The sequence below is a fragment of the Pelophylax lessonae genome (genome assembly GCF_965119305.1).
Source record: "Pelophylax lessonae genome assembly, chromosome: 5".
Classification (NCBI taxonomy): domain Eukaryota; kingdom Metazoa; phylum Chordata; class Amphibia; order Anura; family Ranidae; genus Pelophylax; species Pelophylax lessonae.
The window spans coordinates 548933604-548958007 of record NC_138772.1 but is presented as its reverse complement, the minus strand read 5'-3'; the positions used below and the strand labels follow the sequence as shown (position 1 = coordinate 548958007).

Below are 24404 nucleotides of genomic sequence, written 5' to 3'. Positions count from 1 at the left end.
TAACGTACCAAAATGTGCCTAAACCTCAACCAATTGTCTTGAAACTTTGCACAGCCCAAGTTTTGCACTTCCCTAAGTTATCCTGAAGGGTTCATCAATTTTGGTCTCCCACACGGAAAACTGGGGACATTAAGCTCTTTTTTTGGGGAGCTTAATGTGGCTTAACGTACAAAAAAGAGCTTAGATGTGAACCAATTTCCCCCAAACTTGGCACAATAGAAGAGTTTATCAATTCCAACATATTCTGAAATTTTCAGATCATTTGGTAAATCACACCAAAAGTTATTCACATTAAGCTCTATTTTGCAATCATAAAAACGAATGGCTTAATGTGAAAAGAGCTTAACATACCAAAATGTGTCTAAACCTCAACCAATTGTCTTGAAACTTTGCACAGCCCAAGTTTTGCACTTCCCTAAGCTATCCTGGAGGTTTCATCGATTTAGGTATCCCACATGGAAAACTGGGGACATTAAGCTCTTTTTTTGGGAGCTTAATGTGGCTTAACGTACAAAAAAGAGCTTAGATGTGAACCAATTTCCCCCAAACTTGGCACAATAGAAGAGTTTATCAATTCCAACATATTCTGAAAATTTCAGATCATTTGGTAAATCACACCAAAAGTTATTCACATTAAGCTCTATTTTGCAATCATAAAAACAAATGGCTTAATGTGAAAAGAGCTTAACGTACCAAAATGTGCCTAAACCTCAACCAATTGTCTTGAAACTTTGCACAGCCCAAGTTTTGCCCTTCCCTAAGTTATCCTGAAGGGTTCATCAATTTTGGTCCCCCACACGGAAAACTGGGGACATTAAGCTCTTTTTTTGGGGAGCTTAATGTGGCTTAACGTACAAAAAAGAGCTTAGATGTGAACCAATTTCCCCCAAACTTTGCACAATAGAAGAGTTTATCAATTCCAACATATTCTGAAAATTTCAGATCATTTGGTAAATCACACCAAAAGTTATTCACATTAAGCTGTTTTTAGCAATCATAAAAACACGTGGCTTAATGTGAAAAGAGCTTAACGTACCAAAATGTGCCTAAACCTCAACCAATTGTCTTGAAACTTTGCACAGCCCAAGTTCTGCACTTTCATAAGCTATCCTAGAGGTTTCATCGATTTAGGTCTCCCACATGGAAAACTGAGGACATTAAGCTCTTTTTTTGGGGAGCTTAATGTGGCTTAACGTACAAAAAAGAGCTTAGATGTGAACCAATTTCCCCCAAACTTGGCACAATAGAAGAGTCTATCGTTTCCAACATATTCTGAAAATTTCAGATCATTTGATAAGTTACACCAAAAGTTATTCACATTAAGCTCTTTTTGTACAATACTAAAACATTTAATGTCCTTAGCTTAATGTGAAAAGAGCTTAATGTACCAAAATGTGCCTAAACCTCAACCAATTGTCTTGAAACTTTGCACAGCCCAAGTTCTGCATTTCCCTAAGCTATCCTGGAGGTTTCATCGATTTTGGTCTCCCACGTGGAAAACTGGGGACATTAAGTTCTTTTTTTGGGGCGCTTAATGTGGCTTAACGTACAAAAAAGAGCTTAGATGTGAATGAATTTCCCTCAAACTTGGCACAATAGAAGAGTCTGTCTATTCCAACATATTCTGAAAATTTCAGACCATTTAGTAAATCACACCAAAAGTTATTCACATTAAGCTCTTTTTAGCAATCATAAAAACACGTGGCTTAATGTGAAAAGAGCTTAACGTACCAAAATGTGCCTAAACCTCAACCAATTGTCTTGAAACTTTGTACAGCCCAAGTTCTGCACTTCCCTAAGCTATCCTGGAGGTTTCATCGATTTTGGTCTCCCACACGGAAAACTGGGGACATTAAGCTCTTTTTTTGGGAGATTAATGTGGCTTAACGTACAAAAAAGAGCTTAGATGCGAACCAATTTCCCCCAAACTTGGCACAATAGAAGAGTTTATCAATTCCAACATATTCTGAAATTTTCAGATCATTTGGTAAATCACACCAAAAGTTATTCACATTAAGCTCTATTTTGCAATCCTAAAAACGAATGGCTTAATGTGAAAAGAGCTTAACGTACCAAAATGTGCCTAAACCTCAACCAATTGTCTTGAAACTTTGCACAGCCTAAGTTTTGCACTTCCCTAAGCTATCCTGGAGGTTTCATCGATTTAGGTATCCCACATGGAAAACTGGGGACATTAAGCCCTTTTTTTGGAGCTTAATGTGGCTTAATGTACAAAAAAGAGCTTAGATGTGAACCAATTTCCCCCAAACTTGGCACAATAGAAGAGTTTATCAATTCCAACATATTCTGAAATTTTCAGATCATTTGGTAAATCACACCAAAAGTTATTCACATTAAGCTCTATTTTGCAATCATAAAAACAAATGGCTTAATGTGAAAAGAGCTTAACGTACCAAAATGTGCCTAAACCTCAACCAATTGTCTTGAAACTTTGCACAGCCCAAGTTTTGCACTTCTCTAAGTTATCCTGAAGGGTTCATCAATTTTGGTCTCCCACACGGAAAACTGGGGACATTAAGCTCTTTTTTTGGGGAGCTTAATGTGGCTTAACGTACAAAAAAGAGCTTAGATGTGAACCAATTTCCCCCAAACTTGGCACAATAGAAGAGTCTATCGTTTCCAACATATTCTGAAAATTTCAGATCATTTGATAAGTTACACCAAAAGTTATTCACATTAAGCTCTTTTTGTACAATACTAAAACATTTAATGTCCTTAGCTTAATGTGAAAAGAGCTTAATGTACCAAAATGTGCCTAAACCTCAACCAATTGTCTTGAAACTTTGCACAGCCCAAGTTCTGCATTTCCCTAAGCTATCCTGGAGGTTTCATCGATTTTGGTCTCCCACGTGGAAAACTGGGGACATTAAGTTCTTTTTTTGGGGCGCTTAATGTGGCTTAACGTACAAAAAAGAGCTTAGATGTGAACGAATTTCCCTCAAACTTGGCACAATAGAAGAGTCTGTCTATTCCAACATATTCTGAAAATTTCAGACCATTTAGTAAATCACACCAAAAGTTATTCACATTAAGCTCTTTTTAGCAATCATAAAAACACGTGGCTTAATGTGAAAAGAGCTTAACGTACCAAAATGTGCCTAAACCTCAACCAATTGTCTTGAAACTTTGTACAGCCCAAGTTCTGCACTTCCCTAAGCTATCCTGGAGGTTTCATCGATTTTGGTCTCCCACACGGAAAACTGGGGACATTAAGCTCTTTTTTTAGGGAGCTTAATGTGGCTTAACGTACAAAAAAGAGCTTAGATGTGAACCAATTTCCCCCAAACTTGGCACAATAGAAGAGTTTATCAATTCCAACATATTCTGAAATTTTCAGATCATTTGGTAAATCACACCAAAAGTTATTCACATTAAGCTCTATTTTGCAATCATAAAAACAAATGGCTTAATGTGAAAAGAGCTTAACGTACCAAAATGTGCCTAAACCTCAACAAATTGTCTTGAAACTTTGCACAGCCCAAGTTTTGCACTTCTCTAAGTTATCCTGAAGGGTTCATCAATTTTGGTCTCCCACACGGAAAACTGGGGACATTAAGCTCTTTTTTTGGGGAGCTTAATGTGGCTTAACGTACAAAAAAGAGCTTAGATGTGAACCAATTTCCCCCAAACTTGGCACAATAGAAGAGTCTATCGTTTCCAACATATTCTGAAAATTTCAGATCATTTGATAAGTTACACCAAAAGTTATTCACATTAAGCTCTTTTTGTACAATACTAAAACATTTAATGTCCTTAGCTTAATGTGAAAAGAGCTTAATGTACCAAAATGTGCCTAAACCTCAACCAATTGTCTTGAAACTTTGCACAGCCCAAGTTCTGCATTTCCCTAAGCTATCCTGGAGGTTTCATCGATTTTGGTCTCCCACGTGGAAAACTGGGGACATTAAGTTCTTTTTTTGGGGCGCTTAATGTGGCTTAACGTACAAAAAAGAGCTTAGATGTGAACGAATTTCCCTCAAACTTGGCACAATAGAAGAGTCTGTCTATTCCAACATATTCTGAAAATTTCAGACCATTTAGTAAATCACACCAAAAGTTATTCACATTAAGCTCTTTTTAGCAATCATAAAAACACGTGGCTTAATGTGAAAAGAGCTTAACGTACCAAAATGTGCCTAAACCTCAACCAATTGTCTTGAAACTTTGTACAGCCCAAGTTCTGCACTTCCCTAAGCTATCCTGGAGGTTTCATCGATTTTGGTCTCCCACACGGAAAACTGGGGACATTAAGCTCTTTTTTTAGGGAGCTTAATGTGGCTTAACGTACAAAAAAGAGCTTAGATGTGAACCAATTTCCCCCAAACTTGGCACAATAGAAGAGTTTATCAATTCCAACATATTCTGAAATTTTCAGATCATTTGGTAAATCACACCAAAAGTTATTCACATTAAGCTCTATTTTGCAATCATAAAAACAAATGGCTTAATGTGAAAAGAGCTTAACGTACCAAAATGTGCCTAAACCTCAACAAATTGTCTTGAAACTTTGCACAGCCCAAGTTTTGCACTTCTCTAAGTTATCCTGAAGGGTTCATCAATTTTGGTCTCCCACACGGAAAACTGGGGACATTAAGCTCTTTTTTTGGGGAGCTTAATGTGGCTTAACGTACAAAAAAGAGCTTAGATGTGAACCAATTTCCCCCAAACTTGGCACAATAGAAGAGTCTATCGTTTCCAACATATTCTGAAAATTTCAGATCATTTGATAAGTTACACCAAAAGTTATTCACATTAAGCTCTTTTTGTACAATACTAAAACATTTAATGTCCTTAGCTTAATGTGAAAAGAGCTTAATGTACCAAAATGTGCCTAAACCTCAACCAATTGTCTTGAAACTTTGCACAGCCCAAGTTCTGCATTTCCCAAAGCTATCCTGGAGGTTTCATCTAATTTGGTCTCCCACGTGGAAAACTGGGGACATTAAGTTCTTTTTTTGGGGCGCTTAATGTGGCTTAACGTACAAAAAAGAGCTTAGATGTGAATGAATTTCCCTCAAACTTGGCACAATAGAAGAGTCTGTCTATTCCAACATATTCTGAAAATTTCAGACCATTTAGTAAATCACACCAAAAGTTATTCACATTAAGCTCTTTTTAGCAATCATAAAAACACGTGGCTTAATGTGAAAAGAGCTTAACGTACCAAAATGTGCCTAAACCTCAACCAATTGTCTTGAAACTTTGTACAGCCCAAGTTCTGCACTTCCCTAAGCTATCCTGGAGGTTTCATCGATTTTGGTCTCCCACACGGAAAACTGGGGACATTAAGCTCTTTTTTTAGGGAGCTTAATGTGGCTTAACGTACAAAAAAGAGCTTAGATGTGAACCAATTTCCCCCAAACTTGGCACAATAGAAGAGTTTATCAATTCCAACATATTCTGAAAATTTCAGATCATTTGGTAAATCACACAAAAAGTTATTCACATTAAGCTCTATTTTGCAATCATAAAAACAAATGGCTTAATGTGAAAAGAGCTTAACGTACCAAAATGTGCCTAAACCTCAACCAATTGTCTTGAAACTTTGCACAGCCCAAGTTTTGCACTTCTCTAAGTTATCCTGAAGGGTTCATCAATTTTGGTCTCCCACACGGAAAACTGGGGACATTAAGCTCTTTTTTTGGGGAGCTTAATGTGGCTTAACGTACAAAAAAGAGCTTATATGTGAACCAATTTCCCCCAAACTTGGCACAATAGAAGAGTCTATCGTTTCCAACATATTCTGAAAATTTCAGATCATTTGATAAGTTACACCAAAAGTTATTCACATTAAGCTCTTTTTGTACAATACTAAAACATTTAATGTCCTTAGCTTAATGTGAAAAGAGCTTAATGTACCAAAATGTGCCTAAACCTCAACCAATTGTCTTGAAACTTTGCACAGCCCAAGTTCTGCATTTCCCTAAGCTATCCTGGAGGTTTCATCGATTTTGGTCTCCCACGTGGAAAACTGGGGACATTAAGTTCTTTTTTTGGGGCGCTTAATGTGGCTTAACGTACAAAAAAGAGCTTAGATGTGAACGAATTTCCCTCAAACTTGGCACAATAGAAGAGTCTGTCTATTCTAACATATTCTGAAAATTTCAGACCATTTAGTAAATCACACCAAAAGTTATTCACATTAAGCTCTTTTTAGCAATCATAAAAACACGTGGCTTAATGTGAAAAGAGCTTAACGTACCAAAATGTGCCTAAACCTCAACCAATTGTCTTGAAACTTTGTACAGCCCAAGTTCTGCACTTCCCTAAGCTATCCTGGAGGTTTCATCGATTTTGGTCTCCCACACGGAAAACTGGGGACATTAAGCTCTTTTTTTAGGGAGCTTAATGTGGCTTAACGTACAAAAAAGAGCTTAGATGTGAACCAATTTCCCCCAAACTTGGCACAATAGAAGAGTTTATCAATTCCAACATATTCTGAAATTTTCAGATCATTTGGTAAATCACACCAAAAGTTATTCACATTAAGCTCTATTTTGCAATCATAAAAACAAATGGCTTAATGTGAAAAGAGCTTAACGTACCAAAATGTGCCTAAACCTCAACCAATTGTCTTGAAACTTTGCACAGCCCAAGTTTTGCACTTCTCTAAGTTATCCTGAAGGGTTCATCAATTTTGGTCTCCCACACGGAAAACTGGGGACATTAAGCTCTTTTTTTGGGGAGCTTAATGTGGCTTAACGTACAAAAAAGAGCTTAGATGTGAACCAATTTCCCCCAAACTTGGCACAATAGAAGAGTCTATCGTTTCCAACATATTCTGAAAATTTCAGATCATTTGATAAGTTACACCAAAAGTTATTCACATTAAGCTCTTTTTGTACAATACTAAAACATTTAATGTCCTTAGCTTAATGTGAAAAGAGCTTAATGTACCAAAATGTGCCTAAACCTCAACCAATTGTCTTGAAACTTTGCACAGCCCAAGTTCTGCATTTCCCTAAGCTATCCTGGAGGTTTCATCGATTTTGGTCTCCCACGTGGAAAACTGGGGACATTAAGTTCTTTTTTTGGGGCGCTTAATGTGGCTTAACGTACAAAAAAGAGCTTAGATGTGAATGAATTTCCCTCAAACTTGGCACAATAGAAGAGTCTGTCTATTCCAACATATTCTGAAAATTTCAGACCATTTAGTAAATCACACCAAAAGTTATTCACATTAAGCTCTTTTTAGCAATCATAAAAACACGTGGCTTAATGTGAAAAGAGCTTAACGTACCAAAATGTGCCTAAACCTCAACCAATTGTCTTGAAACTTTGTACAGCCCAAGTTCTGCACTTCCCTAAGCTATCCTGGAGGTTTCATCGATTTTGGTCTCCCACACGGAAAACTGGGGACATTAAGCTCTTTTTTTAGGGAGCTTAATGTGGCTTAACGTACAAAAAAGAGCTTAGATGTGAACCAATTTCCCCCAAACTTGGCACAATAGAAGAGTTTATCAATTCCAACATATTCTGAAAATTTCAGATCATTTGGTAAATCACACCAAAAGTTATTCACATTAAGCTCTATTTTGCAATCATAAAAACAAATGGCTTAATGTGAAAAGAGCTTAACGTACCAAAATGTGCCTAAACCTCAACCAATTGTCTTGAAACTTTGCACAGCCCAAGTTTTGCACTTCCCTAAGTTATCCTGAAGGTTTCATCGATTTTGGTCTCCCACGTGGAAAACTGGGGACATTAAGCTCTTTTTCTGGGGAGCTTAATGTGGCTTAACGTACAAAAAAGAGCTTAGATGTGAACCAATTTCCCCCAAACTTGGCACAATAGAAGAGCCTTTCAATTCCAACATATTCTGAAAATTTCAGATCATTTGGTAAATCACACCAAAAGTTATTCACATTAAGCTCTATTTTGCAATCATAAAAACGCATGGCTTAATGTGAAAAGAGCTTAACGTACCAAAATGTGCCTAAACCTCAACCAATTGTCTTGAAACTTTGCACAGCCCAAGTTTTGTACTTCCCTAAGCTATCCTGGAGGTTTCATCAATTTTGGTCTCCCACACGGAAAACTGGGGACATTAAGCTCTTTTTTTGGGGAGCTTAATGTGGCTTAATGTACAAAAAAGAGCTTAGATGTGAACCAATTTCCCCCAAACTTGGCACTATAGAAGAGTCTATCGATTCCAACATATTCTGAAAATTTCAGATCATTTGGTTAATCACACCAAAAGTTATTCACATTAAGCTTCATTTTACATTCCTAAAATATTTAATGTCAACAGCTTAATGTAAAAAGAGCTTACATTTAGCCAGTGGCGGCCCATGCATAAGGGGCGCCAGGGCGCCGCCCCCTTCTAAAAAAAAAGACAAAAAAAAACAATAAAGTTAGCAAAAAAAAATCGGTTCGCCGGCCTGACCGGCCTATGTGGTGGCTAAAGGGGGGGTGGGGTTTATGACCCAGAAGAGGCGCCGATTGGCTGCCTTCTGGGGGCGTAACCCGGGTGCAGAAAAGAGCGCTTGGCCACCCCCACCTGGCTGTGATTGGTCCAGACTCCAGCCTGGACCAATCACAGAAGGACATCATCTGGTCACGTGACGCGTGGGGCGGTGCACCGCCCCGGCGTCACGATCACCGCTTCCGTCTTTCGGGTTCCATTCCTTCCCGCGGCTGAGAGAAGATAGAAGACTCCCGTCCGCTCAGAGCTCTCGCCGACGCAGAGTCGCCGCTTGACCAGGAGGACCAGTCCAGGACCAGGAGGAGACGGAGACCAGGAGTCGGATCGGGCGGCGGTGGGCCTTCTTCGTGGACAGACGGCAGACCGCATTCGGATCCAGGCCTCGGGTCGGAAGAGAGAGACGAGTCCAGCCCTGTGCAGCAGCAGCCCGGTAAGTCCTCAGTCCTCCTCCTCCTCCTCAGGCCTCTGTCCACTCCACAAAAAAAATGCATGCCTTGCCATTGCCTGCCATCCATGCCATGCCATGCCATTGCCATCCATTGCCTGCCATCCTTGCCATTGCCATCCATTGCCTGCCATCCATGCCATTGCCATCCATTGCCTGCCATCCATGCCATGCCATTGCCATCCATTGCCTGCCATCCATGCCATGCCATTGCTATCCATTGCCTTCCATCCATGCCATTGCCATCCATTGCCTGCCATCCATGCCATTGCCATCCATTGCCTGCCATCCATGCCATGACATTGCCATCCATTGCCTGCCATGCCATCCATGATGATAATGATATCTGCTGCAGATATCATCATCATGGATGGATGGATGGATGGACTCAGGCCAGAACAGGTAGGTACAGGCAGGTCACGGTGCAAGATTTATCAAGTTACCCAGGCCGGGCCCAGACCAGAGTATGCAGATATCATTATATATATCATCATGGATGGATGGATGATCCATCCATCCATGATGATATATATATATAATGATATCTGCACACTCTGGTCTGGGCCTGGCTTGGGATATTATTCTTGCACCGTGACCTGCCTGTACCTACCTGGCCTGGCCTGGCCTGGGTCCATCCATCCATCCATGATGATAATGATATCTGCACACTCTGGTCTGGACCCGGCCTGGGTAACTTGATAAATCTTGCACCGTGACATGCCTGTACCTACCTGTTCTGGCCTGGCCTGGGTCCATTCATCCATGATGGATGGATAGACCCAGGCCAGAACAGGTAGGTACAGGCAGGTCACGGTGCAAGAATAATATCAAGTTACCCAGGCCGGGCCCAGACCAGAGTGTGCAGATATCATTATATATATCATCATGGATGGATGGATGGATGAAAGGGGCATGTATGCTGGTCACTACATTGAAAGGGGGCATGTACGCTGGTCACTACATTGAAAGGGGGCCTGTACGCTGGTCACTACATTGAAAGGGGCATGTACGCTGGTCACTACATTGAAAGGGGCCTGTACGCTGGTCACTACATTGAAAGGGGGCATGTACGCTGGTCACTACATTGAAAGGGGCATGTACGCTGGTCACTACAGTGAAAGGGGCCTGTACGCTGGTCACTACATTGAAAGGGGCATGTATGCTGGTCACTGCATTGAAAGGGGGCCTGTACGCTGGTCACTACATTGAAAGGGGGCATGTACTGTGGGATTAGTGCTAGGGGGCCTGTACTGTGGGGTTTGTGCTAGGGGGTCTGTACTGTGGGGTTTGTGCTAGGGGGTCTGTACTGTGGGGTTTGTGCCACTCTCAGTCAGTGTATCCCATAATAGGGTGTCTCTCACAGTATATCCCATAATAGGGCCCCTGCTCCCTATTATGGGATATACTAGTACTGAGAGACCCCTTAATATGTGATATATTGGGAGAATTTGTTCACGCAAGCAAAATATAGGGGACAAAATGGGTGGAGTCTATAAGGGGTGGGGCTTCTTATAAATGGGAGGGGTCAAAATAGAAGGGCGGGGTCTTGCGCCCCCCCATCTTAAAACTCCACCAGCCGCCACTGCATTTAGCTTGCTTTTTGTGAATCTTACTGTGGCCTTATTACTTATTGTGCCAAGTTTGGGGGAAATTGTTTCACATCTAAGCTCTTTTTTGTACGTTAAGCCACATTAAGCTCCCCAAAAAAAGAGCTTAATGTCCCCAGTTTTCCGTGTGGGAGACCAAAATCGATGAAACCTCCAGGATACCTTTGGAAAGAGCAGAACTTGGGCTGTGCAAAGTTTCAAGACAATTGGTTGAGGTTTAGGCACATTTTGGTACGTTAAGCTCTTTTCACATTAAGCCATGCGTTTTTATGATTGCTAAAAAGAGCTTAATGTGAATAACTTTTGGTGTAATTTACCAAATGATCTGAAATTTTCAGAATATGTTGGAATTGATAGACTCTTCTATAGTGCCAAGTTTGAGGGAAATTGGTTCACATCTAAGCTCTTTTTTGTACGTTAAGCCACATTAAGCTCCCCAAAAAAAGAGCTTAATGTCCCCAGTTTTCCGTGTGGGAGACCAAAATCGATGAAATCTCCAGGATAGCTTTGGAAAGAGCAGAACTTGGGGTGTGCAAAGTTTCAAGACAATTGGTTGAGGTTTAGGCACATTTTGGTACGTTAAGCTCTTTTCACATTAAGCCATGCGTTTTTATGATTGCTAAAAAGAGCTTAACCACTTAAGCCCCGGAGGATTTGGCTGCTAAACGACCAGGGGGTATTTTGCGATTCGGCACTGCGTGACTTTAACGGACAATTGCGCGGTCGTGCGACTCTGTACCTAAACTAATTTGGCGTCCTTTTTTCCCCACAAACAGAGCTTTCTTTTGGTGGTATTTGATCACCTGTGCGATTTTTTGATCATGCGCTATAAACAAAAAAAGAGCGTCAATTTTGCAAAAATAGCAATATTTTTCACATTTTTTTATATGAAATTCCCCCCCAAAAAAATGTAAAAATAATTTTTTTTTAACATTTTCGGCCAATTTGTTTTATGCTACCTATGTTTGGTAAAAAAAATCGCAAAAAGCGTATTTTGATTGGTTTGCGCAAAAGTTATCGCGTTTACTAACAAAGGGAAAGATTTTTGTCATTTTTGTTGTTTTTTTTAACGCGTAATGGTGGCGATCTGCGATTTTTTTTGCGGTACTGCGACATTGGGGTGGACAGATCGGACCCTTGACTGACATTTTTGACACTTTTGGGGTTACCAGTGACATTTCTACAGTAATCAGTGCTATACATATGCACTGTTACTGTAAAAATACACTGGTAGTGAAGGGGTTAACTTTATTTGGGAGGGAGGGGCTGTGTGTGTCCCTAGGGGTGTGCTTTCTACTGTGATTGGCTGTGGCTTGAGCTGTAAGGACACTGATCAACGGATCTACATAGTAGATCCGTGTGATCAGTGTCTTTACACCGAGGAGAATGACAGGTAGCTTGTTTACACAAGCTGCCTGACTTTCTCCCTCTCCCCCGCCGATCGCAGAGTGGCCGGCGGACATCGAGTCCGCCGGTCACACGCGCGGGGGGGTCCGTGACCACGCGGGAGCGCGCCTCCGGGGGTGCGCGCTCGCTCCCTAGACCCTCACAAGCAACGTAGACCTACGTCAGTTTGCCTGTGAGGGGCTGACCACCGACGTAGATAGTCGTGCGGCGGTCGGCAAGTGGTTAATGTAAATAACTTTTGGTGTGATTTACCAAATGACCTGAAATTTTCAGAATATGTTGGAAACAATAGACTCTTCTATTGTGCCAAGTTTGGGGGAAATTGGTTCACATCTAAGCTCTTTTTTGTACGTTAAGCCACATTAAGCTCCCCAAAAAAAGAGCTTAATGTCCCCAGTTTTCCACGTGGGAGACCAAAATCGATGAAACCTCCAGGATAGCTTAGGGAAGTGCAGAACTTGGGCTGTGCAAAGTTTCAAGACAATTGGTTGAGGTTTAGGCACATTTTGGTACATTAAGCTCTTTTCACATTAAGCTAAGGACATTAAACGTTTTAGTATTGTACAAAAAGAGCTTAATGTGAATAACTTTTGGTGTAATTTATCAAATGACCTGAAATTTTCAGAATATGTTGGAAACGATAGACTCTTCTATTGTGCCAAGCTTGGGGGAAATTGGTTCACATCTAAGCTTTTTTGTACGTTAAGCCATATTAAGCTCCCCAAAAAAAGAGCTTAATGTCCCCAGTTTTCCATGTGGGAGACCTAAATCGATGAAACCTCCAGGATAGCTTAGGGAAGTGCAGAACTTGGGCTTTGCAAAGTTTCAAGACAATTGGTTGAGGTTTAGGTACATTTTGGTACGTTAAGCTCTTTTCACATTAAGCCACGTGTTTTTATGATTGCTAAAAACAGCTTAATGTGAATAACTTTTGGTGTGATTTACCAAATGATCTGAAATTTTCAGAATATGTTGGAATAGACAGACTCTTCTATTGTGCCAAGTTTGAGGGAAATTGGTTCACATCTAAGCTCTTTTTTGTACGTTAAGCCACATTAAGCGCCCCAAAAAAAAGAGCTTAATGTCCCCAGTTTTCCACGTGGGAGACCAAAATCGATGAAACCTCCAGGATAGCTTAGGGAAGTGCAGAACTTGGGCTGTGCAAAGTTTCAAGACAATTGGTTAAGGTTTAGGCACATTTTGGTACATTAAGGTCTTTTCACATTAAGCTAAGGACATTAAACGTTTTAGTATTGTACAAAAAGAGCTAAATGTGAATAACTTTTGGTGTAATTTATCAAATGACCTGAAATTTTCAGAATATGTTGGAAACGATAGACTCTTCTATTGTGCCAAGCTTGGGGGAAATTGGTTCACATCTAAGCTCTTTTTTGTACGTTAAGCCACATTAAGCTCCCCAAAAAAAGAGCTTAATGTCCCCAGTTTTCCATGTGGGAGACCAAAATCGATGAAACCTCCAGGATAGCTTAGGGAAGTGTAGAACTTGGGCTGTGCAAAGTTTCAAGACAATTGGTTGAGGTTTAGGCACATTTTGGTACGTTAAGCTCTTTTCACATTAAGCCACGTGTTTTTATGATTGCTAAAAAACAGCTTAATGTGAATAACTTTTGGTGTGATTTACCAAATGATCTGAAATTTTCAGAATATGTTGGAATTGATAAACTCTTCTATTTTGCCAAGTTTGGGGGAAATTGGTTCACATCTAAGCTCTTTTTTGTACGTTAAGCCACATTAAGCTCCCTAAAAAAAGAGTTTAATGTCCCCAGTTTTCCATGTGGGAGACCAAAATCGATGAAACCTCCAGGATAGCTTTGGGAAGTGCAGAACTTGGGCTGTGCAAAGTTTCAAGACAATTGGTTGAGGTTTAGGCACATTTTGGTACATTAAGCTCTTTTCACATTAAGCTAAGGACATTAAACGTTTTAGTATTGTACAAAAAGAGCTTAATGTGAATAACTTTTGGTGTGATTTACCAAATGATCTGAAATTTTCAGAATATCTTAGCATCAATAGAGTCTTCTATTGTGTGAAGTTTGGGGGAAATTGGTTAACATCTAAGCTCTTTTTTGTACGTTAAGCCACATTAAGCTCCCCAAAAAACAAGCTTAATGTCCCTTGTTTGCCTCCTGGAAGACCAAACTACATGAAACTTCTAGGATATATTTGGAAAGTTAAAAACTTAGTCTGTGCAAAGTTTCAGGGCAATTAATTATGGTTTAGGTACTTTATTACACATTAAGCTACATTAAGCCATTTTCACATTAAATGTTTTAGTATGTCCCTTCCTCTGAGTGTCTGCCCTCCTCCAGGACACATCAGGTTTATTTAACAAAAGGGAGTTACAGAGAGTGGCTTCAAGACCACCAATCACAGAACATGTATACATTCAAAAAGCACAATAGAAACTGTGGAGTACATGCCCATGAATGGACACGAGCGAACAAAGGGCTCAACTGCCACAAGGGACACATGCCTTTTTATTGTTCATTCATGTCAATCCATAAACATGAATCCATTACCTGTTAGTGGATCTTCATCAAACATGATTCACATATAAAGCACATTTGATAGTAACCATTCTATTTGTTCCAATTGATGAGGTTTTATCTGCATAAGATAAAAGCAGCAGCCCCTCAGTCACACCGATCGAATGTGACTAAAAGGTGCCATCTATTAATCTTGGTAAAATGATAAGAATTTCCATATCACAAACATATCTCAGCAGTACAGGGCCCCGAACTGCGGATATAGATCTGTCCGATTGGACTCTCTTTGCTACCAGTATTGTGCCATCTCATCCAATGGAAGGTTTTCACTAACAAGTCTTTCATGCAATGACCGTTAAAGCGATAATCACTGTAAATAGCGATTATCGGTAAAACTCGACACTGGGAGACATTATGACTATTTAACTACAGAAATGTCCATAACCAAAATTTCCACAACAGTCTACTTGTTATGTGTCTTGGCCCTCCAACCCCCTACGACTGTAGTATGAAAGAGGGACCTTTTCAAGTTCTGAAGCTTGGTCCAACCATCTGGAAAGGGTGCAAACACATAGATGGTCTCTTTCAAGCCTCTTGTGAACCAATTGTACTCTGTTCAAAATTTGCACCAATCTGTCCTAGAATGGTCTTCTCCTCACTCCATGGTGCTCCACCAGAGCTCAGAGTCCAAGCCCTGAGTGATCTCCTTGTTAAAGGGTGCTAGAGCTTACCCGGGGTAAAGACATCCTCCTCCTCATGTGACAGTGTTCAGGCTTGGTGATTAGCCTCACATGCTCCCCCATTCCAAGAAGGACCGGATATTTAATGAAAGCTCCAAATAAATGAGTGGTGGAGGAATAAGCAATTTTACATTTGAAGTGAAATATAGAGGCTTCATTCTCAAATGCTTCAGCTCTTAAATGAAGAGCAGTCTGTACAGCAATGCTCCAACCTCTACCACACATTATCATTGGTCTTTGCTCCACTTGTGTATTAAAGCTGAACTCCATGCAAACTACCACCTTTCCAATTGAAATGTTTAACTAGCCAAAGAAATACTTTTGTCCATCCACTACTGAGATTTATACAGCTCTGCCACACAGCCTGGGGACCTAGCTTTTCTCTTCTGCATTTTAAGTAATACAGCTAGGTCTTGTCCCTTCCCTACACTGTGATTGGACATGAGAGGAGGAACAGCAGACTGATGAGCTCATCTCTCTGTCACTCTGCTTTCTCCTCTTATTGGCATGTTCCTTGTTAGCTTATGAGCACTGCAGTAAAACTCCTTGTACTACTTCCCCACTCCCAGTCTGTGTTGCTGTTAGTTTCCCTTCCTTCCCATCTAGTATGTACAGGAATATCGTCAGCTGAACAGGAAGTGAGGTTAGGTCTCTCTAACTAAGCCTCAGAGAGGTTCCAACTAGGGTTGCATCAATATTGTTTATTTATTGGCGCGTACGAGTACCGATACTTTGTCAAGTACTTGGCAATACCGAGTACTGATACTTTGTGGTGTAATTTGCGTCAATCCAAAAAAATTGGTGCCAATTGCACTGCAAAGAACCACATGCGATTTGAACAGGAATGTGGTGCGATTTCTCCACCGCTCCTGTGTGTGTGTATTTGTATAGCAAGGGATTAAAGCGCCATCTAGTGGGCAGTTAAAACATTTTTTAGAACTCACAGTACATATCTGGCCACATGCAAAATAATCTACATATGTGTCCCAGTCCGCCGATGATAGCAAATCAGGGGCGCTAGATGTGCTCACAGGGCTGGAGAAGTTCCGGGACCCTGTGGCTATAGGGCGGAAGGGATATCAGCTTGGGGGGCAGACCACCTCTACATCTACTCCAGCCCTATGAGCACCTCAAGAGCCCGTGATTTGCTATCATCAGCGGACCAGGAAACCTATGTAGATTATTTTGCATGTGGCCAGATGTGTACTGTGAGTTCCAACGTTTTAACCGCTTTACGACTGCCCGCCGCAGTTGTACTGTGGCAGGCAGCCGCTCCTGCGCAAACTGCCGTAACTGTACGTCGGTCGTGAGCAGAAGGCTAGGGAGCGAGCGCGCGCCCCAGGCGGCGCGCTCCTGCCCCCGCTGCTCAGCGGAGAAGCCGATGCAGCGGCTCCGATTGCCGCCTGACACCCGCGATCGCTCCCCGCTGAGAGAGAAGAACGGTCAGCTGCTGTAAACACATCTGACCGTTCTTCTCCCTGGAATGATAACAGAGCTCCTGTGATCCTTCTATTTAGGATCACAGGTCTCTATGGTCATTTCAGAAGCCACGCCCCCCCACAGTTAGAATCACTCCCCTAGGCTCACATTTAACCCCTTGATCAAACACCATTTTTACCCCTTCCCTGCAGTTGTCATTATTACAGTAACAGTGCATATTTTTAGCACTGATTACTGTAGTAATGTCACTGGTCCCCCCAAAAGTGTCAGAAATGTCAGTCAGGGGTCCGATCTGTCCGCCGCAATGCCGCAAAAAATTGCAGATCGCTGCCACTACTAGTAAAAAAAACTTAATAAAAATTACATAAATCTTTCCCGTAGTTTGTAGACGCAATAACTTTTGCGCAAACCAATCAAAATATGCTTATTGCGATTTTTTTTTTTTTTTTTTTTTTTTTTTACCAAAAATATGTAGCAAAAAACAAATTACATAGTTACATAGTTAGTGAGGTTGAAAAAAGACATCAGTCCATCCAGTTCAACCTATGATGTGTGTTTGCTTTTAACCATACAATGTATACCCCTGTATGTCGTACATTGTATACCCCTGTATGTCGTACATTGTATACCCCTGTATGTCGTACATTGTATACCCCTGTATGTCGTACATTGTATACCCCTGTATGTTGTACATTGTATACCCCTGTATGTCGTACATTGTATACCCCTGTATGTTGTACATTGTATACCCCTGTATGTTGTACATTGTATACCCCTGTATGTTGTGGTCTCTAAGGTGACCATCTAACAGTTTTTTGAAACTATCAATGCTTCCTGCTGATACCACTGCTTGTGGAAGAGAATTCCACATCCTTACCGCTCTTACAGTGAAGAACCCCTTACGCATTTTAAGGTTAAACCGCCTTTCCTCTAGTTTTAGTGAGTGGCCACGTGTCTTATTGTATCTCCTTTCTCTGAATAGTTTGTTCCTTATGCTAGGGTCACCAGTACAGTATTTGTACATTGATATCATATCCCCCCTCAATCGTCTCTTCTCCAGAGAGAATAGGTTCAGTGCTTGTAGTCTTTCCTCATAGCCGATGCCCTCCATTCCCCTAATTATTTTTGTTGCCCTTCTCTGGACTCTCTCCAGTTCCAGCACATCCTTCCTGAGGACCGGTGCCCAGAACTGGACAGCATACTCCAGATGTGGCCGGACCAGAGTCTTGTAGAGCGGGAGAATAATCTCTTTATTTCTGGAGTGAATCCCCTTTTTTATACATCCCAGTATTCTGTTGGCTTTGCTTGCAGCGGCTTGGCATTGCATGCCACTGCCAAGCCTGTTGTCTACCAGTACCCCCAAGTCCTTTTCCATCCTAGACTCACCCAGAGGTTCCCCCCCTAGTGAGTAGCTTGCTTTCTGGTTTTTGGCCCCCAAGTGCATTACTTTACATTTTTCAACATTAAATCTCATCTGCCATGTAGTTGCCCACCCCGTTATTTTGTTCAGGTCTGCTTGCAAGGTTTCCACATCCTGCATAGAAGATATTGGCATGCCTAATTTAGTATCATCTGCAAATACTGAGATTGTACTAGATATCCCCTCCTCTAGATCATTTATGAATAAATTAAACAGGATTGGTCCCAGGACAGAACCCTGGGGGACCCCACTTTCCACACCCGCCCAATCCGAGTACTCCCCATTAATCATCACCCTCTGGACTCTCCCCTGGAGCCAGTTCTCTATCCAGGTACTCACCTTATGGTCCATACCTACCTTCCTTTGTACAGTAAGCGTTTGTGGGGAACGGTGTCAAAGGCCTTTGCAAAGTCCAGATACACCACATCCACAGGCTTTCCTTTATCTTGGCCTAAAATGTTTAAAAAATTTGAAATTTAAATGCTTTTTTTTTTTTTTTTGGAATGTTCTATAGCAGAATGTGAAAAATATTGATTTCTTTTTCAGAATGGTCGCTCTTTTTTTGTTTATAGCGCAAAAAATAAAAATCTACCAAAAGAAAGCTTTATTTGTAGGGGAAAAAAGGGTGTAAATTTTGTTTGGGTACAGCGTTGCACCACCGCGCAATTGTCAGTTAAAGTCATGCAGTGCCAAGTTGAAAAAAAAGGCCTGGTCATTAAGGGGGCAAATCCTTCCGTTCTTAAAGGGGTTAAACTACCCACTAGATGGCGCTTTGACCTCTTCCTATACACACACAGGAGGGTTGGGGAAAATTGCATGCGATTCGCCCAGGAATCTCACCACATTCCTGTTCAAATCGCATTCTTTGCAGTGCAATTTGCTGCCATTCATTTGGTATTGATGCAAATTGCACAGCAAAATATCGGTTTTGGTATCAGGAGCATTCTAGGGAGTATCGATACTTACGCAAACGCTTGGTATTGGCGCTGGTGCATCCCTAGTTCTAACCCTTCCCCCCACTCAAATCTAAAACTAAAGAAAGAAAGTTTGGGCTAAACATACAATTTTTTTTTTTTTAACGAACATAAATTGGGGTCTAAAGTTCAGTTTTAATACATTTAATTGGTAATTGCCTTCTCTGATGTTTTTACCAGCTGATTGGTTGTATATAAAATGTTCTGAATTTTCTGATGTTTCTCTCTTTGCAGTCCTGCTACGCACACATTCAGAAAGATGAAATGCGGCTTTTCAAGTGACATATCTAAGAGGGGAAATTGTTTCATCGCTTTGCACAGATCATGGCGGAACTCGCAAGATATGTTTATTTTGACTTCTCCCCCTGGTGGAAGGAGAACGCCATAGCTGCAGGGGGTAGAATGTCAGGAGTGCAGCTTTATATTATATTATTGGAATGGATCTTTTTCATGCATATAGTATAAATGAATAAGCAAATCACAGAGAAGCAGGATAATGGTGCAATATAGATGTATATATCCCGCCTGAGAATACAAAGAAGGCAGAAGAGTGTCAGGGAACCTCCACCTGCTGGCCAGGACTGGTATTGCAGTAACGCTAATTTTACTTTATATTCGAGAAGCATTTTGTTTTATAGTACCTTAAAAAAAAAAAAAAAAAGGGCTGTTTTGTAAATGAAGATGATGACTACTTCTATATGGCAAATACCTTTAACCAGTAAGCCAAATTGGCATTGTAAAGAGGCACTGTAAAAAATGTAGTATTTTTGTTAATAAAAGGCCTATATACAATATACTGTATGTCCAAAAGTATGCATTGTAAGTAAAAATTGAGTTTAGGTCTATCCATGGAAAGGGAACATATAGAGATATTGTAGACAATCGTGTTCATGCTCTTCCAGCAGTTTGGTGAAGATCCTTTTCTGTTCCACCATGACTGTGCCCCTGTGGACAAAGCCACCTCCATAAAGACATGGTGTGACCAGTTTGGGGTGGAGGAACTTGAGTGTCCTGCACAGAGCCCTGACCTCAACCCTACTGACACCCTGGGAGTAATTTGCAAGGCCAATGGTGAGCTAGGTCTTCTCATCCAACCTCAGTACCTGACCCCAAAAATGGGCACAAATTCCCACAGACACCCTCCAGAATATTGTGGAAAGCCTTCCCAGAAGAGTGGAGGAAGTTATAGCTATAATGGGGGGGCCAGCTCAAGATGAATGGTCATTCACAGAGATTTCCCCCCCTTCCCTTCATGACAATAGAAATTCAATGGGATGTCCAACAAGCTTATATTGGGGGTGATGGTCAGGTGACCATAAACTGTGGCCCATATAGTTTATTTTGTGTATAGCACCTAAAATTTCACATGTCTGTAAATTTAAGAGTTCAACATATTTTTTTGTTGTGCAGTAGACCTGGGCTGTATAGATATTTGTTCTTACATAGTTAGTCTGGCTGAAAAAAGACACAAGGCTATCTTGTTCAACCAATAACTAAGTAGGTCTCCAAACAAAGTTTTCTGTCCACTGTTCTTCAGAATTTTGGGGGACTGGGTTGTGGTCAGTGGGGGTAGAAAATGTCCCTGGCCCAGCATCATCGAGAGTCAACAATGCCTTGTGTGGTGTTCCGGTGCATAGTACCTCTGGTCAGTAGGAGGAGGAATATGCCGCATCATTGGTTTAACTGGGAGGAATAGTGCCCCATCAATGGTGTCAGTGGGAGGAATGGTCCCCCATCATTGGTGTCAGTGGGAGGAATAGTGCCCCATCATTGGTGTCAGTGGGAGGAATAGTGCCCCATCATTGGTGTCAGTGGGAGGAATAGTGCCCCATCATTGGTGTCAGTGGGAGGAATGGTGCCCCATCATTGGTGTCAGTGGAAGGAATGGTGCCCCATCATTGGTGTCAGTGGGAGGAATAGTGCCCCATCACTGGTGTCAGGGGGAGGAAAAGTGCCTCATCATTGGTATTAGTGGGAGGAATAGTTCCCCATCATTGGTGTCAGTGGGAGGAATAGTGTCCCATCATTGGTGTCAGTGGGAGGAATGGTGTCAGTGGGAGGAATAATGCCTCATCATTGGGGTCAGAAGGAATAGTGCTCCATCATTGATTAAAGTGGGAAGAATAGTGCAATAATCCTTGCAATCAGTAGGATGAATGGTGGTACCCCATCATTGATATTAGTGGGAGGAATAGTGCCCCATCGATGGTAGCAGTACCTCAAGGGCCAGATAAAGGCTAGCAAAGGGTCACATCTAGCCCTCGGGCCGCAGTTTGAAGAGCACTGTCCTAGAGCATCCATTCTCAACCAGGGTTCCATGCAACTATTGGTTTCCTTCAGAGATTGTTGGGGGTTCCTTAAGCTGTCACTGACTGACCTCCCATTTAATGGCGCCTGCATGGTTTCAGGGCCAAAGCCACTTTGGCAGAGCCAGCAGTGTGAGATCTTTTAACTGTAAGGGTGGCATTTGGACCACTATTGTAAAGGTAGTGGGAGATTCTTCCAACTGATCCACAATGTAAGGGACATGTTTCCCAGTGACCCTTGATAAAATGGTTTTAGCCAGGGTTCCTTGAGAGCTGGAAATTATTCCAAGGGTTCCTCTTGTTATCAGGTCCACTTGTGGTCATAAGCAACACCAAATGCTGGTCCACAGACATACTATGGTAATCTCATGGAACATGTTGGGAATGGATTAGGGTTTGCCGACTCAGACAACCTTCAGGGAAGTCTCCACCATCTTGTCTTGGTAGATACACAACAGGCAAAAGGCACTTCAACATGGATCCAGATCTCTCTCCCCAATAATGAATGTCCAGTCAGTTTTTGCTTTTCCAATGATTTACTGCAGGGGTCTCTGAATTTTGGCCCTTTGTTTGCCTTTATCCAGCCATTGAGGCACTATTTCTTTCTCTGATACCAATAATGGGGCAGTATTTCTTCGACTGACACCAATTATGGGTCACTATTCCTCACACTGACACCAATGATGGGGCACTATTTCTCCCACTGACACCAAATAAGGGTCACTATTCCTCCCACTGACGGGGCACTATTCTTTCCACTGATACCAATAATGGGACACTATCCCTCCCACTGACACCAATTACCTATTTGTTTGTTTTACTCCCACTAATCACCAAGCCTATGGCATTGTATACTCCTACTAATGTTGGGGCATTTTCTACTTCCACTGGCCACAGTCCGGCCCCCTAAAGTTTGAAGGGCAGTAAACTGGCCCTTTGTTTTTAAAAGTTTAGAGACCCCTGATTTACTGTATTGTGAATATCGGTCTCAGGGAAAATCTTTCAGATAACATTTACACACACCCTTTATGGAGGGGTTGCCAGCCAGCATTCATTTTCCTAATCTGCATCTTTTCATCTCCATACCCTGAAGGTTCTCACAAGCCAGACAGAGCCCAGCAAGGGGGAAAACTCTCATGGCACCTCACTACTCCATGTTGAGGAACTGTAAGGCTTCTTCTTCCCATCCACCCCTTCTCGAACTCCTTCCTTCACTTTTAAACCTTTTCTCAGGGAAAGGTGTCCAGACCACCCCAATTAGGGAACAGAGTGGAGTAATCCTAAAAGGGATCCCAACCCCTGCTTACACACTGGTTGAGAAATGTTATCCTAGAGGCTAATACATTTTCATATTTCAGTTCTAGGCTACCCCTTCTAGCTGCGAATGTGGCGGCCATTGGAGAAGTGACCAGTAGGACCACTTACTGCTGTGTGTGTCCAATCTACTCATGTTGTCCTGTCAATAAAATTCAAATTGCCCTAATTTAGGAAAACAATCTTTCACAAAGTACAATCTTTTATTGCTGCTGATTTTAACCTGTTTGGGTGGGGGAGGTGTTTCAGCAAACAGGTCCTACAGATTTCGAATTTTTTTCCTCATCTGTAAAAGAAAATATAGGAACAAATCGGTTCTAAACCCGCGCAAATCAATAACCAAAACACAAACTACAATAAAGAGCTGCGTGTTGTAAAGTGTAAAAAACACCTTTCTCTTACGTCCTCTTGACAGTCGCCGCCCACTCATACAGTCTTCACTACTGGGTATTTGTCTTAATCCAATACCCATTAGTGAAGACTGTATGAGTGGGCGGGGACTGTCCGAGGACTCAGAGAAAATAATTTTACGGTAAGTTCTTACAAAAATTCTATTATATCGTGAAAAGAAACGGAGAAACCGCGCTCTTATGTCATAAAATACATATCGCCATAGTGAATAAACAAATAAATAAATGCATCTTTATTTAAATTGTAGAAAATACATAAAAATTGTGAAGTCCATGTATAAATCCCATGCGTGAATAACGTCCTCAGTGAGTATAGGAAAGGTTCCTCTCCACCCGCATGGGGACGTACTATGCACTCACCAGACCTAATTGACCCCTATTACCGGGAGTCAAATTATGTATATTGGAAAATCCAAGATGCCATACATGAAATCAGAGGAATGAATTCAAACTGCTGCTGTCATCCATCCAATATGTATATAGATAGCATATAAAGAAGAAAGGGATTGGCATGTATTGTATAGGAATCGCAGGTTTGCGCTCCACCTGAAATTATGTATCTCAAACACCACCCAACGCCGTTTCGTCAGCCTATGTCTGACATCCTCAGGGGTTACCCTATGAAATAAGGAAAGTAAACGATACGTCCTTTACGGTCAGCTGGTAAGCAGGCTGAGTGCAAACCAGCAAATGCTAATACATGCTGATCCCTGTCTTCTTTAATGTAATTGCAATAAAGCCTTCTTTTTAAATGAAGGATTTGAAATACTGCACCATGAGTGTTTTTTTCCTCTCCCTCTCTATATGGCAACACTGGAGCTTTGAATACACTATATATATATATATATATATATATATATATATATATATAATAGTAAAAAAATAAGTGCAGCGCTAAGAATCATATACAAATGAAGTATATGTGCATATATATTGAAAACAGTTGAATGAATTATAAATAAAGTTCATATAGTGAAGGCGAAGCATCCAAATTCATAAGGAGATAAGATAGATCCCCACACCAGCAGAATAAAAAGGAATGCGCTTACCGGAGGGTATGGACCCAAATTACCATATAGCAAATGGGTCATACAGACTGAATATTATTCATAGATATCCCCAAACGTAACTGGATCACCGGATGTTCCAATGGGTGGCCATGGAGTTCTAAATGAGGGTGCCAGGAACTCCCATTCAGATGTACATGTATAGGGATAAGCCAGACAACACAAACATAGTGTAAAATCGCTTAAAAAAGTTTATTAAAAATAAAGAAGCACATTTACAAACATCCATTTGAAACCGCACAGGGAATGCAATTAGATGGCAAATGTTCCGATGCGTTTCGTCAGAGTTGCCATACTCATAGGAAGTTGCCCCTATGATTA

The 24404-nt window shown here is 41.3% G+C and overlaps 1 protein-coding gene across 1 annotated transcript in view; it reads left to right on the top strand.

Annotated features, from left to right (window-relative positions):
• ALS2CL (ALS2 C-terminal like) overlaps positions 1 to 19758 on the top strand; it is a 145475-nt gene extending 125717 nt beyond the window's left edge. The window contains exon 27 of the mRNA XM_082259229.1: positions 19221 to 19758. Within this exon, the coding sequence (XP_082115355.1) occupies positions 19221 to 19268 (48 nt within the window). The 3' untranslated portion in view covers positions 19269 to 19758. The remainder of the gene's footprint in view (positions 1 to 19220) is intronic.
• Positions 19759 to 24404: the final 4646 nt, after the last annotated feature.